General features: G+C 34.0%; 3 protein-coding genes and 1 pseudogene across 4 annotated transcripts; all 4 read left to right on the forward strand.

Annotated features, from left to right (window-relative positions):
• Positions 1–231: 231 nt before the first annotated feature.
• On the forward strand, positions 232–1,629 carry LOC111999296 (pentatricopeptide repeat-containing protein At1g74900, mitochondrial-like; annotated as a pseudogene).
• Positions 1,630–7,822: 6,193 nt separating this feature from the next.
• On the forward strand, positions 7,823–8,752 carry LOC111999295 (probable CCR4-associated factor 1 homolog 11). Its single transcript, XM_024031426.2, has one exon. It carries the CDS (start codon positions 7,823–7,825, stop codon positions 8,750–8,752), a length of 930 nt encoding a protein of 309 aa, XP_023887194.2.
• Positions 8,753–14,643: 5,891 nt separating this feature from the next.
• On the forward strand, positions 14,644–16,143 carry LOC111999324 (protein NUCLEAR FUSION DEFECTIVE 2). 2 transcript variants are annotated; one of them, XM_024031451.2, is made up of 3 exons: positions 14,644–14,823; positions 14,968–15,059; positions 15,493–16,143. In XM_024031451.2, exons 1-3 carry the CDS (start codon positions 14,749–14,751, stop codon positions 15,902–15,904), a joined length of 579 nt encoding a protein of 192 aa, XP_023887219.2. In that variant the 5' UTR covers positions 14,644–14,748; the 3' UTR covers positions 15,905–16,143. The 2 variants fall into 2 exon arrangements, with proteins under 2 accessions (XP_023887219.2, XP_023887218.2); XM_024031450.2 differs by having other exon boundaries at positions 14,646–14,823; positions 14,965–15,059.
• A 3,493-nt stretch (positions 16,144–19,636) lies between these two features.
• Positions 19,637–20,699, forward strand: LOC111999328 (uncharacterized). Its single transcript, XM_024031455.2, has one exon. It carries the CDS (start codon positions 19,710–19,712, stop codon positions 20,295–20,297), a length of 588 nt encoding a protein of 195 aa, XP_023887223.2. The 5' UTR covers positions 19,637–19,709; the 3' UTR covers positions 20,298–20,699.
• Positions 20,700–22,322: the final 1,623 nt, after the last annotated feature.

A 22,322-nucleotide genomic window follows, 5' to 3' on the forward strand; every position in this document is an offset into this window, starting at 1 on the left:
AAAGTTGAGATTGGATTATATAAATTTGTAAATAGGATTTATTATTTTTAGATTATTGATAATATCAATAGTTCATTTTTACAATTAGGAATGGGTACAGATTTTTATTAAGGTTTTAGCATTTATGGGAAAAGAATAAATGAATGAAGTTTTTTTGTTTTTTTTTTTTTTAAGCATACAATAAATGAATGAAATAGACTGTGAACAAGCTTAAATTTGTTTGATAAGAAAATGAACAAAGTTTGTGAATATGGGTAAGGATTGGGTCTAGTGCACATGAGACCAAATGAAATTTGCCAAATATTTAACATGTGTTAGCATCTCAATAGGTCTAGTGCACTTGTGCACTAGACTCAAGCCAATTCGTAAGCCTATAAACTTGTTCCATACACCTAAACTTTTAGTAATAATAAAGTTTGAGTAGGCTTGGCCCACTTACAGCCATATTAATGAGAGAGTGATAAAGCCCAAAACAAATCAGAGCCCAATTAGACAATAACGGTTATGAAAAACTTGTGTGTTGGGACTAGGAAAATCGAAATTGTTCACTCAACTTCAAAGAGCTTCTTCACCACTTTCCCATCTCAAAACCCACTCTCCAAAACCCCCATAATTACTTCCATGCCACTCTCCAACCCGACAGAGCCTTCAAACTCTTCATGTCAATGCACGAACATAGTTGTTTTCATGAATTGAATTCATCAATACTATTCTTGACATTTTGTGTAAGTTGAAATGACTCATAACTTGTTTTGGATGTTAAAGGGTAGGCTTAAGGTTGATTGTGTTAGCTATAATATAATTGCAAAAGGGTTTTGTTTGATTAAGCAGACGCTTAAGGCATTGGAGGTGTTGAAGGAAATGGTTGAGAGAGGATTGAATTCGAGCTTAACGATGTATAATATAATGCTAATCAGATTAAGGAAGCTTGGGAATTCTTTTTACCAATGAAGAAAAGGAAATATGGGATTAATGTTGTTACTTATACTCCCTTGGTTCACAGGTTTGGTTATGTAGACAAGATTAAGAGAGCTAAAAAGGTTTTTGATGAGATGATTAAGGCAGGGTTGCTTCCTTCGATTGTGACATATAATGCTTTGATTCAGATTTTGTGTAAGAAGGATAGTGTGGAAAATGTAGTTTTGGTTTTTGAGGAGATGGTGGGGAAGGGTTATGTGCCTAATTTGATGGCTTATAGTGTACTGGTTAGAGGATTGTGTCACACGGGTGAAATGGATAAGGCATTGGAGTTTATGGGAAGGATGAAGGACGATGAGTGGGAGTTGAATGTTTAGATGTATAACATTGTGATTCGTTATTTTTGTGATGCAAGAGAGAAGAAAAGGGGTTAAAGGTGCTTGAAAAGATCGGTAGTGGGGTTTGCTTCCCCAATTTGGATACATATAATGTTTTGATAAGTGTGATATGTTTGTGAGGAAGAAATCAAATGATTTGTTGGTGGCTAGGAAGTTGTTGATTGAGATGGTTGAGAAAGGATTTTTTCCTCGAAAGTTCACTTTCAATCAAGTTTTGAATGGGCTCTTGCTAACTAGTAATCAAGGTTTTTCAAAAGAGCTTTTGAGATTGTAGAGTAGATGTGGCTATCTTCCACATCAGTTCAAACTGTGAAGCCTAGTGGCATTTAACTTGGCTGATGAATAGTGTCATTGCACTCACATCCTCTTGTCAAATATTGAAAACATTTCCAACTGTGAAGGGCTCCCATTGTTGTAGAAGCTGACTTGTGATTGACAGTGGCTTTATAGGATGCACATCTCATTTGCTCTTCAAAGGCAACTAAAATTGCATTATGAATTTCAATCAGCACCTAAAATTGGGACATTCAATGCTTGCTTGTGCAAGCAGTCCACAAAAAAGAATTTATATTATAAAGGTTATGGTGGTGGAAGGTTATAAATGGGAACAAAGTACTTGAGCATCTAAACTCCCTCTTTCAGTCTTTAGTGGAAAAAAAGTACAATTGTATGTGGCAGCAATTGGGATAGAGCAACGTTTGATGACAGCCACTAATTTCATAAGTTTGAAAGTTGATTTGCTTCATCCTTCCTAGTTCCTTCTACTATCTCATGTTTTGGAATTGGCATCTGGGGACATGTTTAAACTCCAAGAAGCCTAGAACCCTTCCACAGGTGATGACCGTTCTTGTTGTTTAGAGGGCCTAATGTTGCATCAACATTGCAGGGGATTACTAAAATCTAAAGGGCTAGTTGCAGAGGAAGTTGTCTCTATTATGATCAATAATGGGAAATCACTTGATTTTGCAATGCGAATTGGGGGTGATAAATCTGACAAATGTCATATATAGATTCTCTCTACATACTATGGGCTACACATGCTATCCTTAGTCACCATTTGGTTCCCATCAAAACATTATTTAGAAGTAGAGAATGTGGAGGAGGCTTGTTATAGCTACTTTCGATATCCCAAAGATGTAGTTTTATGAAATCAAAGCCCAATGGTTTTCTTCACTCGACTAACAAGAGCAACATAGATGAGGATGTATAAAATAGTTTGTGTAGGAACTGGGTTTGAGCACTTCTTCTACTAGAAGAGCGGACTCAAGCCCAACTAGCCCAATACAATAAATTTCTAAAGAGTGGGCCAAAGAGCTAGGTCTTAATAAGGGATACAACAACTAGGCACAGTTACGGGTTGATTTGAATAACAAGAACATGAGCTTAAAGTATGAAATTCTGTTCTCAGCCCTCATTTGAGGAGCTTGCAGTTTTTATTACTTCTTCGGTGCTTGGTTACAAGGACTTCAAAGACCATACAAATGGCTACAACGTTTCCTTTTCCTCTTTTCTTCCTTTTTTCTCTCTTCGTTCCCCCTTCTTGGAAAATCTCTTACATTATATACCCCTTTTCAGTTGATCTTAGCCCTCCATTTATTGACAATGTAGGTCACTACTCGATTGCTTGTCCCATCAGCCATCTTCCCAAACCTTCTGTGAGTTGCAGCAACCAAGGTAGCACTGTTCAAGGTCATTTACTTATTAATGCGGCCAAAACGTTAGTTGTGAGCATTTAATGCGGAGGTGACAACTTCTTCCTAAATTGTTCCTCCACCATGCTCCTATGGCTGGTCCATCATACTCGTCATTCTTTTTGGATGCTCTGGGAGGCTGCCTTTGATGGCGTGCCGCTCTTCCCTTCTATGATCTTGGTTGGCCGAGGACAGGATTATCTTTGGCTATAATCCTCGACAATTTGGGCTTTTTTTGTTCATCCTTGGACATCCTTTCCTCCTCGGCGTGGGCCTTGGGCTCAGTATGAAATGAGCTGGGGTCGCCAAATTCTCTGGCCCCACAGTTTGCAATTTGTTCCTATTTAGTTATTGTTTGCTGAGTAATTCTATAGTACATGGCAAGAATGCTTTTTATTTTTATTTTTATTTTTTTATTAAGGGTTTTTTTGGGATCCGCTTATTTTGCTGAAACTGAAAATTTTTACTGAAAATATAGATAAAAGTAAAAGTTAGATAAAATAGTATAATGAGACCGATAAATAGTATCAAAAAGTGTAGTGAAGTCTATAAATAGTAGCAAAAATAAGTTGAATAGTAAAATAAGTTGACTTTTTAATTTGGAGCCAATTTTTTTGGCCCGTTTTGTAGCCCATTGTGAATCTTGTGCGCAGGATATAGAAACCATTGTTTTGGTGATTAGGGTTTTCTTTATGTAGTTTTTGAGAGAGAGAAAAACTCTATTGCCAGATTTTGTATTTTTCCCTGATAATAGTGAAATCCCTACAACTCCATGGACATAGGAAAATTACCGAACCACGTAAATACTGTCTTTTGTGTGTGTGATTATTTTTTCTTTAGCGTGTGTTTTCTCTATTTTATTTATCACAAGTTTGGGAATTTCGTATTAATTCCCTACATCCTCATCTCCTTTGCTCTTATCCTTCAAACGACAAGCCCATTCTCTCTCTCCCTCTCTCTTCCTTCAATCGATAAGCCTCTTCTCTAATTCTCTTCACCAAGTTATATTTCCTTTCTTATGGAGTAACCCTTACGGCCCACAACCGATGCACAATTGCAACCATTTCTGGTCCCAATCCCATCATTTTCTCTTCAATCTTATATTTTTTGGCATCGCTTGCCTGATCCAAAAGGGCACACCAAACAATCTTTAGCCGGTTCCTCAACAGAAACTTAACAAAGCTAGATAAATATGATTTTTAGAGATGCTGTAAATTATCATATTGGAAATGCACCAACAGCTTTGATCCAACTTCACTGTCATCACCTTCAACGAGTATCTTAAGCACATCTTCTGCAGAATGGGCATCTTGTCACTCCAACCAACTGATCACATGCTTCATTGATCTGAAGTTGAAGCCAATAAGAACCAATGCTTAGAACATCAACCTTCATATTGTCAAAATTTGGTTGTAGTTCCATAGCCCAAGGACCGTCAGCTTCCACTTCATCCTCCATCATCATATCCTCATCCTCATCCTCATCTGAGGAATCCCCAACAAACCATCCACTAGGCTTTTGATATGGTACTAAATGATCAAAACCAGAATTGGGTACAGTATGAACAAGCTTCTCATCAATCTTAAGCTCACCTATCTCATCAGCCAATATCTCATTAACGGCAGTATTAATAGGCTTCCCCCTTGAATGCTCAATCACCAAAGCTCTCTGGGTCAGTCTTTCCCTATCCATCCACATGTTCTTCTTTCATCATCAGCTTCCAAAACAAGCTCAAACCCCACTAAAATCCAAAACCAACAACCGTATGAGCAAACTTTCCTCTTATATTTAAAACAAAATCGAAATCAACATGTGTATAAGCAGCAAAGCAATTGGTAAGGCCGCTAAGATTTTGTATTTCGTTTATTTGAATTTCTCCCACATTCCCACTATCTCTAACGAAGTTGAAAGCTTTAACGGGTTACTTTATTATACTAGGAATAGGAGGTAAGTCGGGTGCCTAACTCTATTTGGAAAATGGATTATTTTTATTTTTATTTTTTGCTTCATATTATTATTATTATTATTATTTTTAATTTGAACCAACCAAATTATTTATAATAGTATGGTACCCATAAAAATTTATATATAAAAAAAGGGAGAAAAGAAAAAAGAAATAATGTAAGAATTGTTGGTAGTTTAACATTTTTTTTTAGAGGGTTTCAACTATTAGAGACTTCACCAATTAAGCTAATTGGAACTCATGGTTGGTAATTTAACATAGTATCAGAACATTACTTGTAACACGCTTATTTATATGAGTCTACTCAACAACTAATTTTACAACATTTGTTAATAGCAAGCAATTTTCCTTTTTCACTCATAAAAAATATAGAGGATTTTTTTTTTTTTAAAGGGACTAATAACTTTCAAATGTAAAAAAATAAAAAATAAAAAATAAATAAAAGAACTGATCAAATTATATATAGTACCGGTTTTTTTTTTTGGGGGTTTGGTTCCATTGATTAATAAAACAAAAATAATATTATAATTTTCAACATAAATTCAAATTAAATTTTTTGAGATAAAATTAAATTAAATTTAGTTTCATTGGTCAAGCCTATAACTATAAGTGTAAGTAGGGATGGACTCAGGATTTTAAGCTAGCGGGGCCTGGAGCATAAAGAAAAAAAAAATCCAAATAGGCATCCATATAATATTAAAAAATTATAAATACTCAAAATCATTGTTTCTAAATATATTAAGATACAATTATTTACCAACAAAGACAAACAAAAACAAAATAATGTCTTTTTTTAATACTAGGCTGGCTAGGATTTTTTTTTTTTTTTTTTTTTTTTTTTTGTTGAAGTTAGAGCATTCACATTGATGGTGCTAAAAATTTTAGTTTTTAGTTTTAACATCTCAAAAAGTTACTTTATTTATTTTACCACCTCACTTTACTATACACTCAATATCAAATGTTCTATTTTTTTTTTTTATAACTTCATTTGAAATAATATTAACAATAAAGAAGCGAGAGAATTCGAGTTTTTTTAATAAAGGAAGCGAGATAATTTAAGCTTTTTAATTGAAAGAAGAGATATAATCATAATAAAATATTGTATTTTATTTTTAACAATTTGCTACTGTATACTGGAATTTATACCAGTTTACTATAGTTGAAAAAAATTTAGCTTTAGTTTCTACAATAACACATGATTTTTTAGTTCTTTAGTGGTAAAATAGTTTTTTTTTTTTTTGGCTAAAATACAATCACCATTGTGAATATTTTTATTATTTTTGTTAAGTTTTTTTGTTGAATAGTTGCTATTTAGGTGAGGCTAGTTGGGCTTATTGTGGAAAAAATGGGCCTAACTACAGAAATGAAAAATATTATAACTAAAAAAAAAAAAAATTTGGACCCAGGGGCCTTGGTCCCCACCTGGGTCTATCCTTGAGTATAAGTCCAACTATGATATATTAACCGCTCGCTTTTATATTTTTATTATATAATGTGAGTATATCATTCTTAAGATGATCTCAAATGAAATTACTAGTACTATTAATGAAATAAAAATATTAAACCCATAACACATAATAGAATTAAACAACAAATATTATTATTTAAAAAAAAAAATGAAGAGTATACAAATATAGCAACCCATTTGGATAGAGTTATGCACAAAAATATATTCGATTGGAGACAAATCAAAAAGAAAAAGAAACATAAAGATAACACACAAACACAACTAAAAATACATGCATACTCCGGAGGGGAAATTTTCTAATAGTTTAACTGCAATTGGAGATTTACTAATTTAGACATGGCCCGATAATAACAAACCACATCAACTCAATTTGAAGTTAACATCATCAACTACTTACTTCCGTAGCGGCTAGTATCAATAAAAAGAAAGGGTGGTGGATTGGTGGTAATGTAGCATGAGATTGATTAATGCCATTTATGAGATAGAGATTTTTGATTATTTTTGATAATTTGATAAGGACAAAGTTTAGCTACAAATTGGTTGTAACTTAAAGTTACAATCTTACTCAATAAAATAAACATTGCTCTATATTTCAAAAATATAACTATTGAATTGCATGTTCTTTATACTCTTAATACACATGTAAAATTTTGTATTAATTGGATATTATTTACTATATAATCTATAAACTTATAATTTATGCATAATTTTAAATTACAAAAACTTGTAATTTAAACAATTTATTGATGCATGACATAGCTATTGATCTTTAATTTTCTAAGAATTTTGCAAATATAAAGAATATAAGAAGAATATGTAATTTAATGGTGAATTTATCAAAATTCACATCTAATAAAAAAATATTGAGTAATGTTGAAGTTTTAGGTTACAATCAATTTTATAGCTAAATTTTGTTCATTTGATAATTGTGATTAGAGTATCTAAACCTTAAACATCTTTGTTAAAAAATTAGAATATGCTAATTAAAATACAAAGCTTAATAAAATACAAAGCTCTTGGACAGAATTAAAGAAATAATAAAGTAATTGCGTTAGATCAAAACCCATTAATAATTTAAAAGTGGCCACAGTAAATAAAATCTTTTCTATTACCAATAGTAAAAAAATTAAAAAGTGAATATTTATTTTTATATATAAAATAGTGAAATGTAAATAAATAAAAATAAAAGTTCTATCTCTAGCCCAACGGTCAGAACTCAGAGCCCAAATTTAAACCACCGACTTGTTCAAATTTCCCATTCCTATTCGGAAAACAAGTGCTTTACATCACTGCCATTCTTCAATTGTACTTATAAATAAGCGCTAACAAATTCTTTGCTCAAATTCAGTTCTTGCTCTTAGAAACTTAGACATCAAAATACAATATGGATGGTGTCTCTTTTCCTCTGATTGTGGTAAGACAGGTGTGGAAACACAATCTTTTAAAGGAGTTTGATCTCATCAGAATTGCAGGGATGACTCACAGAATGGTGGCTTTCGACACTGAATTCCCAGGTGTTGTTTTCAGTCCAATGAACATCGACAAGCGAGAGCTTGGAAAACTGCCTTCCTTCTTGAACTACAATATTATCAGAGATAATGTCAATGCAACCAACATTATTCAGTTGGGTTTGGCACTCTGTGACGACAAAGGATCTCTGCCCAATTTCGGTACCAAGTATCAATACGCTTGGGAGTTTAACTTCAGAGATTTCAATGTCTATAATGATGTCCAGAACCAGAAATCAATAGACTTACTCAAAAGCCAGGGAATCAATTTTGACAAGAACTTGAAGGAGGGTATTGACTCTGCCGATTTTGCTGCAGTGATGTTGAAATCTGGGTTGTTGGGTAATCACTCTGCTTTTGATTGGGTTACCTTTCATGGTGCCTATGACATTGCCTACTTGATGAAAATCTTGATCCGGCAACCACTGCCGTATGATCTGATGGGGTTTATGACCCTGGTGCAGTGCTTATTTGGGAAAAGGCTTTTTGACTTGAAGCATATGATGAAGTTTTGTGATGGCCTTTATGGGGGTTTAGAGACAGTGGCTAACAGATTGGGAGTGGAACGCTTAGCTGGGAAGAGTCACCAGGCTGGTTCGGATACCTTGTTGACTCTGCAAACTTTCAGGAAGTTATTGGATGTCTACTTCAAAGAAAAGAACGATGGTGGACTAGGACATAATGGCCACTTGTTGACAGAGATGCAGTGTGTTCTTCACGGCTTGGAGTTGAATAATAATCATCAATTGAATAATGCCAGCTTAAATTTGAGTCTGTGTAGACAATCACATGTATTATGTAATTAATTTTTCATACAGTAATTTTTTTTTTCTTTTTCTGTTTTTGGTTTATAATATCAATACAAGGTTTTTTTTAACTGTTTAATATATATATATATATATATATTGAAAAAATTGCTCGATCTTAATTTTAATATGGGTGCAAAGCTGGTTCAAATTCTTGAATGGTAGCTTGATAAAATATATTTGCTTGCTCAAGTTTCTTGGTCCTCAACAACACATCAACCAGCCACATTCTAAGGGAAATCTGATTTAGTTCCCAAGTTTTAATTGGGGGGATCCAAACCAGACATCTCTAGCTACTGAGGAATAGATGTGAAAAGGACCTTCCACAAAGAACAAATCTAAGATGTAGGAATTCCCCTTCAATGAGCTTCAAGTTTATAGGAATACTCTCATAGTCTCATGTAGCAGCTTCCATATAAAAGTGTTGATCTTAATAGGAATCTTCACCTTCCAGACTAAATTCCAGATTTCCTTGTTAATGTCTGAGTTTCTATTCTGATTTTGGTTGGTCTCCATGAATTCTTGATGTAAATGTTCATAGGCTTTTTTTCACTCGATAATCTCCTGAGTTGGAAAAGCTCCAGAGAATCTTGTCCTGACCTTCCCCTGTTTTTGGCAGAGGGATCTTTAAGATTTTCTTCACCAAGGGGATATTGGTAAAGCTTCCTTACTACTTCTAGTTTCCAAGTGTTGCTAGTGGTATCAATTAATTTAGACAGAGTCTTATTAACTAAACCAAGCTCGCTAAGCTTCTGAGAATTACTCTCATACCAAAGAGGATGAGATAAAGGAATGTTACAACCTCTCCCAACCAACCATCGACCTTGTGAGATAATGGTATTGTGTTTACCTATAAGGTTTTTCCCTATCCAAGAATGATGAAATTTAGGCTGGCGGTCGAAGATGTGAGTTTTAGGGTAATATTTAGCTTTGAAAGTTTTGACTAGAAGAGAATTTGGTTGCTTTATCATTCTCCAATATTGCTTAGCAAGCATAGCTTGGTTAACGAGATTGAATTTTTTGAGTCCTAGACCACCCTCACACTTTGTTAAACAGATTGTATCCCAATTCAAGAGATGCAATTTTTTTTTCCTGATTTTGTTCATGTCCCCACTCAAGTTAATTTTTGAGATAAAATTAAATTTATTTATGCATTTGTATTTCTTTAGTGTTTATATTCGTTTTGGCAAACTTCACACCATCGATTGAATCTTCTCCTCGGCCATCACCAAGACTAAAATCACATCCTTGGATCATAAAATAGGGAATAATTCTATGGAATGTGCTCCCTTTGTAATGAAGAGGCTTCCCATTCTTCCTAATTCCTTTCTCCACCGATATGAGAGAGGGCTCATTAATATTAAAGCGAATTACAAAAAAGCCAGCTAGCCATGATCATAAAAAAGACACAGAAGGGAGCAAACAATCCTAAATATAAGCAGCTTTCATATGATTAAAGATATAAATTGAGAATCGTATAAGGCAGTGGCTTCTAATTTACTTGGGAACCATACCTATTGTTTTAGGAATTGTATTATCAAAGAGGCCAATGACTATGTAACTTGAAACTTGAAAGGAATAAAATAAACGCAGAATGCATTGTAAGGTTGGCTATCTTTCTAAGATGAGCATTGAAGAATTTTGGAACAAAAGTAAGGTGATGCTATCGTAAATCTTAAGTTTTTATGCCATTTAACTAAAACTAATTGGTGTCTTGGTCTGATAATAAAGAACTATCATCAAAAGCAGACGCGGTTGAAACTCTCTTATAAAAAAAAGGTTTCAATCTCACCACTATATCTACCCCTAGAGTTCTTATTTTAGTGATTTTGTAGGGCAAATTGTCAATACCTAAGACATTATCTATTTCTAGGGTCCAAACCATACAACTTGTTCTCTCCTATAATGAAGTGGCCAGGAGTCCCACGAATATATTAAATGTAAGAAAAAAAATTTGATTTTCTTAAAATCTTGTTAATCACAATAGGATGAAAATTAAAGGAGGGATATCTTTCTAATGAATTAGCCATAGCCCATAGGAAAACAAATTCGCTTTTAATACTTTCCAATTCAGTAATGTCATCTTAATTTATCTTTCTGATGTTTGATATCTGTAAGAGCAAATTTGTAGGGAAGTGGACATATAAACTAAACAAACATATAGCATGACTAGGGTCACAAGAAATTTAGTCCAATGATATGATAAGGCAATTCAACTAAGCATGATGACTTTTTTTTTTTTTTTTTTTTTTTTTTTAATTTTTAGGTTTCAGGGGTATTTTGGTCATTTTTTGGGTTCCAGGGATATTTTGGTAATTTTTAGGTTTCGGGGGTATTTTCGTCATTTTTTGGTTTTGGGGATATTTTGGTAATTTTATGGGTTTTGGGTGTATTTTGGTAATTTTTAGGTTTCAGGAGTATTTTGGTCATTTTTTGGGTTCTAGGGGTATTTTGGTCATTTTTTAGGTTCTCGGGGGTATTTTGGTCATTTTTTGGGTTCAGGGGTATTTTGGTCATTTTTTAGGTTTTGGAGGGTATTTTGGTCATTTTAAGGTTTTGGGGATATTTTGGTCATTTTTTAGGTTCTAGGGGGTATTTTGGTAATTTTTGGCTTTCAAGGGTATTTTGGTCATTTTTTGGATTTTTGGGGTATTTTGGTCATTTTCTGGATTTTGGAGGTATTTTGGTCATTTTTTTGAGTTTTGGGGGTATTTTGGTAATTTTCAGGTTTTGGGGGTATTTTGGTCATTTTTGAAGATTTAAGAGTACTTTGGTCATTTTCACTTTAGTGGCATTTTGGTAATTTTGATAATTGGGTAATTGGGTGGGTTGGGGTTTACCCATAATAATTGGGTTGGGTTGGATTTGGGTTATAAGGAATTAGTTAAATGGGTTTTAAATGGATAAATGAGTTTTATATACCCAACCCAATTATGCCCACCCCAAACCCGCCCAAACCCGCCCATTTGCCACCCTGTCACTTACCGCAAATAATAATTCATAAAACTAAACACTATTATAAAGATGTCAAACGCTTTCACTATCATAAATTATAAATTCACACTAGTCTATCATAATTTACAAAGTCAGACACTCAAAAAAGAGATAAAGAGAGAGAGAGCTATGATAGTTACCGACAAATAAGATACCGAGAGCGACGAGTAAAACGATGGACGATATAGATTGGCAGACTAAGCAAAGGAGGCTGATGTTCTCTATCTAAAACTCCTAGGTTTGCTTTTGGTTTGTTTTGTTTTGGTTTTTTTTTTAATTTGATTATGTTGTACCAAAAATTTTAAATTGGAGCAAAGGAGTTGTGCCAAATGTGCTTCTTCATTTGTTTTTCTGAGACTGTTGTTGGGCTTCCAAGTATTTTTAAAGTGTCAATGATATATTAAAGGGGACCAAGTTAGTTTTGTTGGGCTTAAATAAAATTTAGGGTGTTCAAATTTTTTAGGGTGGTCAAAACAAAATAAATTATAAAAATATTATTAATATAAAATAAAATAAAATAATTCCAGGTCAGGGTGTCCTTTGGATACATTAGACTATTAATCTTTAATCCATTTCGAGTCCAACAACTCAAAGTTATACAAAATCCAAGAAGCTATATAATATGTCAGCGATGAATATGAACATCACTTGGATGTGTTATTAAAATGGTCTCCCTCTTGCCATCATGCCACTTAGATTTGGTCATAGACTCATAGGGGACACGCCAAAGTATCAGACTCTGAAACCTCCACCTCGTGACATAGTTAAAACAAATTCTGTCCAAAGTATATAAGAAAGACCAGTAGATATTCTTGAGTCATAAAAATTTTCTCTTTGTATTTGAGGTGGGTGTGAGAAATTTTCCCTTTGAAGTTGGGCTGAGTGAATCACCACGTGAGCGTCCACATTGGTGGTGTAAAATTGTTAAAATGCTATTTTTAATACCACAATATACAAAAAGTGTGTTACATTGGTGGTAAAGCAACACAATATATTTAATGTGGTTGTAGTTGTTTATTATAATGAATATATTATTTTATTATGTTATTTATATTATTTTAGTGTGTTGAATGCTAAAATAAAACTATTGATGTTGAGTGTTTTGTAAAGTAAGGTAGTAAAATAGATAAAATAGATTTTTGTGATGCTAAAAGCTAAAATTTTTAGTACAATCTATGCTAATGCTCTTACAAGTGAACAATTCTTAAAAGAATTAGAGTTTCCGATGATGGAGCATAGGGAAGGGGTCCTTGGATTGGGTAAGGGAGGCGTTATCGGTTTTCATTTTTTGGATTTATTTTTTCCCTATAATGGCGCTATGTGATAGGCCTTATTTACTAATTTTTGAAATGGTGAGATGACATGTTAGTTTTGGAGGTGTAATACATTTAGTTTTTTATTCTAGCTACCATTTCATTAAGGCTAAACTAAAATGAAGGCAACACAACAATTATGCCTACAAGCTTCCAAAACAAGAGGAGGCAAATTACAATAATAGAGCAATAGCCAGTTTAACAGCATAAGAGCACTCATAGCAGTGGTGTTATATTGCTATATTGCTATATTTTAGCTTCTCAAATACTAAAATCATGCTCTAGCAGCTGGAGCTAAATCTTTTTTTTTTTTTAGCTCCATTGCTACAGTGCATATCTATAGATAGATGTGCACTGTTTATGAGAGCTAAACAAAAAAAATTATTTTATTAAATTTCTTTCACCTCTTTCATTTTAAAAATATTTTCTCTTTCTTTCTTTTTCTCTCTCTGGCTTTTCTTCTTTCTTCCTTTTTCCTTCTCATTTTTTTTTTCTCTCCCTCATCTACTCTCTGCTTCGCCAATCTGCTTCGCCGCTGCCAACCCACCCCCACGCTATCGACCTAGGCCACCGGCACGCCGTAGACCCCTGCTGCCAATCCACGCCACCAACCCATTTCACCTTTTTTTCTTTTTTCTTTTCTGTTGTGGGCTATGGTGTGGTGGTGGTTGTGGTTGTATGGGTAGATCAGCGTTGGTGGGTGGCTAAGTTCGTCGACATCAGTGGATATATTACTTAGTGAGGAATGGAGTAGGTCGGTGTCGGTGGTTTTGGTTGTGTGGGTAGATCGGCATCGGTGGGTGACTAGGTTATGGGTGGGTTTGTGGGTAGATCAATGTGTTCGTGGTGGTGGCTCGGGTGGGTTTCGTGGTGGTGGGTGTGGGTGTTGCCTAGTGGGTTTGGTGGGTGTGGGCTTGGTTGATTTTTTTTTTTTTTTTGTTGTGGACTGTGGTGGTGGTGTTGGTGGTTGTGGTTGTGGTTGTGTGTGTGGCTGTGATGGTTGTATATAGTAAATATATTATTTTATTGTAGTGAGATGAATTATTTTATTGTAGTAGATATATTATTTTATTGTGATATTTATATTATTTTATTGTGTTGAAAGCTAAATTAGATTTACTGCTGCAGCATGTGTGTAGGTAAAATATATAAAATAACTTTTGGTGGACCTAAATAGCTAAATTTTTAGCTCCACTGCTGTGAATGCTCTAATGAGCTACTGATATTAGAGATCTCCCAATCTAGCAAAATTCATAATTAATTGAAAATAAACTTAAATCAAAATTATTACAAATAATAGAAGAGATAAACTAGTCATTTTTTATGTGTGTGTTACACATCTAGAGTCTAGACTATCTAGTTCTTGTTGAAATTTCATTATTACTCATGGATGGAGAGAAGCTAACAGCTCAAGGGGAAAGGAATCTTTTCCCTTTTTTTTTTTAGAAAAAAAAAAGAAAAAAGAAAAAGAAAAAGGTCTTGAGCCTCTTGACTTTGGTGTAAGACAATCAAGACACAAAAAACTTAGGGGGGAAGGAGTCTTTTTTTTTTTTTTTTTTTAAATAAAAAAAATAGAAAAAGGTCTTGAGTCTCTTGACTTGGTGCAGTGAAGACACTTTCACAGAACACTAAGGTAGTCCAAAACAAACAAACATCCTTTGGAAAAAAGAAAAAAAGAAAAAGAAAAAAATGAAGATGTATTCTGGTCGCTTCGCCTTCACTCTCTCGGTCATTCTCTTCTTCACGATCATTCCCAATATTCAGGTACCTACTCAATTTCCGAAAACATATTTATTGAAATCTTTCTAGATTTATATATTACTAATATATAACTTTTTCTGGGCAACCAAACGGAGAGTAAGCAAAGCAAAAATTGTGTTGTGTAAAATTTTGTTTTGTGTGCAGAAGAGCCACGCAGCAAATGAAGTACATGATCGGATCTTCAAACCCACATCATCGCCATTTTCAACTGCGCTCGAAACCCTTCAGAAGCAAATTGGGTATAACCCTTTTTTGTTCCCGATTCTCGAATCTTCGTCTTCTACATTTATTTACTTCATTTTTTGATTTCTGATATAAAGAAATGAAAAAGGGAAAATTTTGTACAATCATGTCGATGATCAAGAATTTTGAAAACTTTGTGTTATTCTATTCTCTCATGCTTATCAATTGGCCTTAGCCTCTTAGTTTTATTATGCTTGTTGTTCTATACATTCATATAGTTTTTCAATGCCAAAATACACTGTTGGTCCCCAAACTTTAGTGGTTGAAGTTTAAAGTGATCGCTTTTTCTATCATGTAATTTTTGGAAATGTTGCTTGCCAATGGCGTCGCGTATTGATGGAGATTATTGGTCCCTTTTCTCACTTAGCATTTTTTATATTTTCTGATTAACCAATTGGGTTCTTACAGTGTTGCTTTCTCTATCTATAGCTACAATTTCCAGAACGTTGGTCTTCTTCGTCGTGCCATGACGCATGGCTCTTTCTCTGAAGAGAACAACCGAGCATTGAGCATTCTGGGTGGGAATGTGATTGAAACATCGGCCTCTCTCCGGTTACTTGGAAAAGACATTGATATTTCTTCAAAAGATCTGAACCGTCGCTTGTCAGAGATCTCCAAAGTGGAATCTTCATGCACTAGTGATGGGATGCGGTTGGGGTTGCAGAAGGTGGTCAGGGTATCCCCCAAGACTAATTCTTCTACTCCTGGAGTGGTTTGCAGTGCTTTCCGAGCGATGTTTGGTGCTATAGCTCTTGATATTGGGAAGGCAGACGATGCTGGAGACATTTTCTGGAATGTTCATGGTGGTGATGTTGGAGTTGGAGATGCTCTGGCATGGTAAGTTGGCCTTTCTGCTGGTGTGGTATTAGAAGTTATATGCTAAACTAGTATTAGTTTTTTGGATTGTAGTCTTGTGGGAGAACCGTTGGTATGTTGCTTGTATCTTAGTTAAGCTAACTCTATATATGCTTATGAGAAAAGCTTCCTTGGGCCCTGGGTCTGTAAGGTGTGCTTCATATTTGAGTATGTGGTAGAATGTAAATTAATAAGTTGGAGTGCATTTTTATTCTGGTTTCAGTATCTTTTATCTTATTCTTATCATCTTATGTTTGGATTATTTATGATTTAAAGATTGCTCTTTTTCAATTACTTCAAAGGTTTACTGGAGTTATTTTGAGAAAATATGCAGGAAAAATGAGTGCTACTGGCTTGTGAATACTCATTCAGAATTGAGTTTCATGCCATATAACCTGAACGCTGATGAACTGCCATCTCCTATTGCATGATTGAATGAAAATGTAATGCTCCTATAAGGATAAGTGTCTGATAGAATTCTACTTGTAGAAACTAATGAGAGACAGATCAAGATAAAGTAGCACTTGTGCATACATACATCTATGTGTTTTTGTGTAAATTTGCTTTCTTCATATTTAACACATGAAGATTGACGCATTTATTCTGTAAAGAGTATGGTGAGAGAATGAGCTAAAGTTCACATGGGCTTAAAGTCATGTCAGAACTACGATGAATGACTTGAAATCCCCAGTTTCCCCCTGTTCTCTTAATTTTATTTATATAATGTCCTGAAGACCTGTGTTCATGATCAATTCTTCTCTCTCTCTCTCTCTCTCTCTCTCTCCTTTTTCCCCATTGTTTTCAGACTAGTCCCTATGGTGGGAACCAAATGAATTTGCAATGAATTTCCAAATCAGTCACAAGAATGTTGTAAACGTTTTTGGTTTTCCCTTGGAGATGGAACAGCTTATGCTTGTCTATAGTAAATGAGATAAGTGAGTTTCATGTAAGATTTGGTTGAGATTTGTAATAGAAATTGTATTTCAAGTTGACCTCAAGCACTTGCAGGATATAAAGTCAAATAGTACATTTGTTTCTCTTCCACAATTGTGCTGTTTGAGATCATCACTTACATAATCCTTCATATTGAGGTAGTGGCAACAATCTTGTATGGTTGTACATATGCTACCTGGCCTACCTCCTTCAATTATTAGAGGATAGGTAAAGTCCTCTGCATTCTTTGCAATCTTTGAAGCCTACTTAGTTACATGATAAATCTTTAATCTTGGTTCTTTCTGTCGAAATGAAGTCCAGGAAATTCACGCAAAGTTTGCATCATTTAGATGATGGTATCAGCCACTATTAATATTCCACATCCTAATTCCTCTTGAAACATAGTTGTCCAGAAATTCGACCATTAGTGCAGTGTTAATGGGCTTCTGAAAGGTTAGGCCTACATGTTTTCATGGGCTTAAAAATATCATACTCCCATCTGGTAGAATTCAGTTGCTGACTTTGATAAGCTGGGTTCATCAAAATAACAAAACACATCAGCCAAGCAAATCACATGTTTGAGTTTCTTTGTTTTGCAGTTAATCATGTTGTTTTTCTGTTCTTTCATCTTCATTTGCCAAACATCAGGATGGTTGCTACCTCTTTGAGTTGTAGTTTCATGGCTCCGTGGCCGGAGGTGAGGTGGCCAGACTATTAAGTATAGCACCCAAGCGACCTGCATCATTTCAAAACAAAAGATAAGTCCTTGGTTATATGTGTTTACTATTCAAAGCTGTATTGTTTCAAACAAAGAAATCATTTCACAAATTTTTTCGCCATTACCATGAAGAGTGGTGTTATTTTAGTACTTATATCAATGTTTCAGTCTCCATCCTCATTGTCCTATCCATATAGGAAAAGTTAGATACCAAAAATATCAAGGAAGACTCCCCTATAACTATAAGACAGATGGATATTGAAATATCGATGGATATTGAAATATCTAAAGAAGTTGAAATTTCGTTTTCATCTAAAGAAATGTTGACATAAAATTTACGATTAACAATTGAAGTCTTATAGACTGTAAGGGGAAATACATATCTCTACGAAAATCTAAAGTAGTGCAAGCACTTGAAAATGACCAGATGATACCTGAACTAATAAAATCTCTTGACTTCAAATGAGAGGTCAAAGATATGAATCATACCTACCCTAAAACCCAACTAAAACCCAATTAATAGATGCATGATGATAAAGCCATAACTACAATAAATAATTATGTTTGCATAAGGATCTGGTGTAAATCTCATGTTTTATATCATCCAATAAAATATTATCATACCAATTTTTTATTTAATATTCAATACATCATGCCACACTTAATAAAACTATATATATGTGTATATATATATATATATATTTTTTTTTTTAACAAATACATGCCACACTTAATAAAACTATATATATGTGTATATATATATATATATATTTTTTTTTTTAACAAATGAAAACTTTTTATTACAAAAGGAACTACAAAGTCCTTAACAAGAGCATCCATCAAAGGGGATGGGCAGCATGTTACATTAAAGGACCCCACAAAATTACAAGATAGATTCCATTTCGTAAGACTATGAGCTACACCATTCGTTGGTCTTGGAATCCAAGTGAAAGATATACACTGAAATTGCAAGGAAGGCAAGGAAATTTCCTGTATTATAGAGTTGACTCTGGCATGCTGGTTGTTGGGGAGGAAATGAGAAGTGAGAGCATCTCCAATAAACTCTCTAAAGTGTCATGTTTGGAGAGCAAACCTAGAAAAATCAGCTCCAACAACCTCTCTAAAATCTTAAAAATAGAATAGATTAACTACAGTACTCTCTACACATGAAGAGTTATTTTTGTTCTCTAAATGAATTTTTATGACTAAAATATTCAGCCTCTTCTCTCCGCTAATTAAAATATTCAACTACTCTCTCTTTTTCTATGCACATTAAGAATTAAGAATAAAGAAAGAACAAATAAATGATGAGAAATTAATATTCAAATGTGATAGAGAACCGATAGAGACTATTTGAAAATATATTAAAATAAGTACAAATTAGTGTAAAAATTTGACTAAGCTACTAGAAATGTCTTGAGCCTTCTTAAAAAAAATGATAAATTCAACACCTCTATTTGCTAATAAATTCATTACCTGTCTTAGAGTCTCAACTTCTGCCTTAGAAGGACAGCTAACAAAACATCATTAGTCTTTTACTTAAACCTGAAATATAACATTTATTAAGATATCATGTAAATCCATTATAGAATTTAATCTATTTAACAAGCTATTTAGCAAATAATTAATTTAATAATAATAATGTGGCCAACAGGAAACGCTCCTACATCGTCTGATTAGGTAGGTAGCAGCGCTGCGCCGCTGTCACAGTCCTGATTAGAATTTGTAGGGCCCATTTGAAAAAGTAGACCCAACCTGGCCTACCATACCAAAATTTCCTTCCAATTACACCAAAGCCATGGGACCCACCACCACATTTATTCACTCCTCTTTTATTTGACCAAGTCCACCCAACTCGCAAAACAGTGAAAACACCCAATCATTTACTACACTCCACAACGGCTCAAATCACCAAAATTACCAAAACACCCCTCTCTCTTCTAGATAAACTTGTATATTACCTGCTACTCCCGGTCTCTCTTCTTAACTACCGGTGTTTCCGGTCACCGCCATTTCCGTTACAATCTTCATTTAATCTTCATTTTTTTTTTTTTTCCTGAAACCGTATATAAAACCCAAGGCCTCAGAGAACTGAGAGAGAGAGAGAGAGAGAGAGAGAGAGATTTAGGGTTTGTAGAAAATGGTTGCAGAAGTGTCTCACAGTCACAGAGATATTGAAACGAACAGTGAGGATGTGACCAACACACTGATGGGAAGCACTCGATGTTGTTGCTTCCCTTCAATCTTTACTCCGTCATCGCGAAGATCCCCCACCGTCGGAGTATCCTGGTGGGAACGGGTCGGGTCGAGCGACGATAAGTGGTGGTCGGGCGGTATTCGCGCGTTGAAGAAACTCCGGGAGTGGTCGGAGATCGTCGCCGGACCGAGATGGAAGACGTTCATTCGCAGATTCAATCGGAGCAAGAGCGGCGGCGGAAGCGGCGGAGGCGGAGGCGTTGGTAATTGCAATCGGCACGGGAAATTCCAATACGATCCGTTGAGTTACGCGCTGAACTTCGACGAAGGCCCGGGGCAGAACGGTAATCTGGACGAAGACGACGATTACCACTTGTTTCGGAACTTCTCGACCCGGTACGCTTCGGTGCCGGGTCAGTTGCCGGCGAAGTCGTCGAATTCTTCATCGTCTTCGACTTCGTCCACGTCGACGAAGTTGTTATCGACGCCGCCGCCTTTGGATTCCGGTAGACACGTGGCAGTATCGACGTAATATGCGGCGTGAACAGCGCGGGTGCTGAGCTGGAACTTGATCTTGATGAGCTGGATGGTGTTGAATGATGACAAGATAACGTGCCGGCGGCAATTAGTTTTTTATTTTATTTATTTAATATTTAATATTTTATTGTTTGATATTTTATAGATACTTTTTTTGATATATATATTAATAAAGAAAAAAAATTATGAAATATGCGTGTGTGGTTAGGATTAGTGGGAAAAAAAAAGATTGGTTTTGCAAATGGCATTTGCCATTAATTTGTTTAGGTAAAAGGTTGGGTTGTCTTTGTGATGAAAGGTGTAAAGGTGTTGGGTGTACATTTATATGAAATATGAACATATGAGATGTCTTATGTTTGAACAAAGTCAAATAATCCAATAACAATGTTACCTTGCAGATGGGTTTTTGTAAAATTATACTATGTTTCTGTTTGTGGATAAGGTATATCATGTTTCTAGTATATATATATATATATATATGCACTCTCACAACATATGGAACTTATTAATGTATGGATATATTACGCGTTGTGAAAAAAACAGAAGAAACATAATATTTTTTTGTTCGTTGTAGGTTCTTATAGAAAACTGATTAATGTATAGATTTTGTGTGGTGAGAGAGCAGAGGAAACAAATATCCTTTTGCTCCTCGTTGTAGGTTCTTAAAGAAAACTCATTAATGTATGGATTTTACGCGTTGTGAGAGAGCAAAAGAAACATAATACATTTTGGATAAAGTTTAGCTATAAAATTGTTTATAGTCTAAGGCTACAGTCTTGCTCAATAAAATAAATATTACTACATATTTTGAAAATCTAACTGTTAAATTACATATTATTTATGCTCTTAATACATATGTCAAATTTTGTGTCAATCAGATATCATTTACTAATTTTAAATTACAAAAACTTACAATTTAAACAATTTATGGATGACATAGTTATTGATCTTTAATTTTTTTAGACTTTTGCAAGGAGGATATAAAAAGAAGATGTAAATCTAATGGTGAATTTGTCAAAATTCTTCTCTAATAAAAAAAAAATTAAGTAAAATTATAGACTTAAATTATAACTAATTTTGTAACTAAATTTTCTCCATATCTTTTTAATGCTTGTAGTTTCACAATAACTTTTTGCTTCTCGGTGGTTCTTATGTAGTTGCCAAAGCAACTTTCTTTTTCCTTTTTTCTTTTACTTTTTTTTATTTTTATTTTTTGCTATGAATTGTGATGTAAATGTGATGCAATTCTTTTAGTGAGCTAAATTGTATGATTCTTTTTCACACTACTTTCCGTGAAAGAAAATTTGTACCATATATCCCTTTTATCCTAATTTAAATGTGTTTTGCTTCATGTCAAAAAAAGAAAGTGTGTTTTGCTTTACATATTTTGAAAATCTAACTATTAAATTATATGTTTTTTATGCTCTTAATACATATGTCAAATTTTGTGTCAATAAGATATCATTTACTAATTTTAAACTACAAAAACTTACAATTTAAACAATTTATGGATGACATAGTTACTGATCTTTAATTTTTTAAAACTTTTGCAAGGAAGATATAAAAAGAAAATGTAAATCCAATGGTGAATTTGTCAAAATTCATCTCTAATAAAAAAAATTAAGTAAGATTATAGACTTAAATTATAACTAATTTTGTAACTAAATTTTGTTCATATCTTTTTGTTGCTTGTAGTTTCACAACAGCTTTTTGCTTCTTGGTGGTTCTTATGCAGCTTCCAACGCAACTTTCTTTTTCCTTTTTTCCTTTTTTTTTTTTTTTTTGCTATGAATTGTGACGTAAATGTGATGCAATTCTTTTAGTGAGCTAAATTGTATGATTCTTTTTCACACTACTGTCCGTGAAAGAAAATTTGTACCATATATCCCTTTTATCCTAATTTAAATGTGTTTTGCTTCACGTCAAAAAAAGAAAGTGTCTTGCTTTCTACTTTTCGGATGTTTTAAGATAAATATTTGTTCTCTCCAACCAATGGATAAAAAGAAGTAAAACGAGGAAC

This window comes from Quercus suber, unplaced genomic scaffold (genome assembly GCF_002906115.3).
Source record: "Quercus suber isolate HL8 unplaced genomic scaffold, Cork oak 2.0 scaffold_481, whole genome shotgun sequence".
In the NCBI taxonomy this organism is placed as follows: domain Eukaryota; kingdom Viridiplantae; phylum Streptophyta; class Magnoliopsida; order Fagales; family Fagaceae; genus Quercus; species Quercus suber.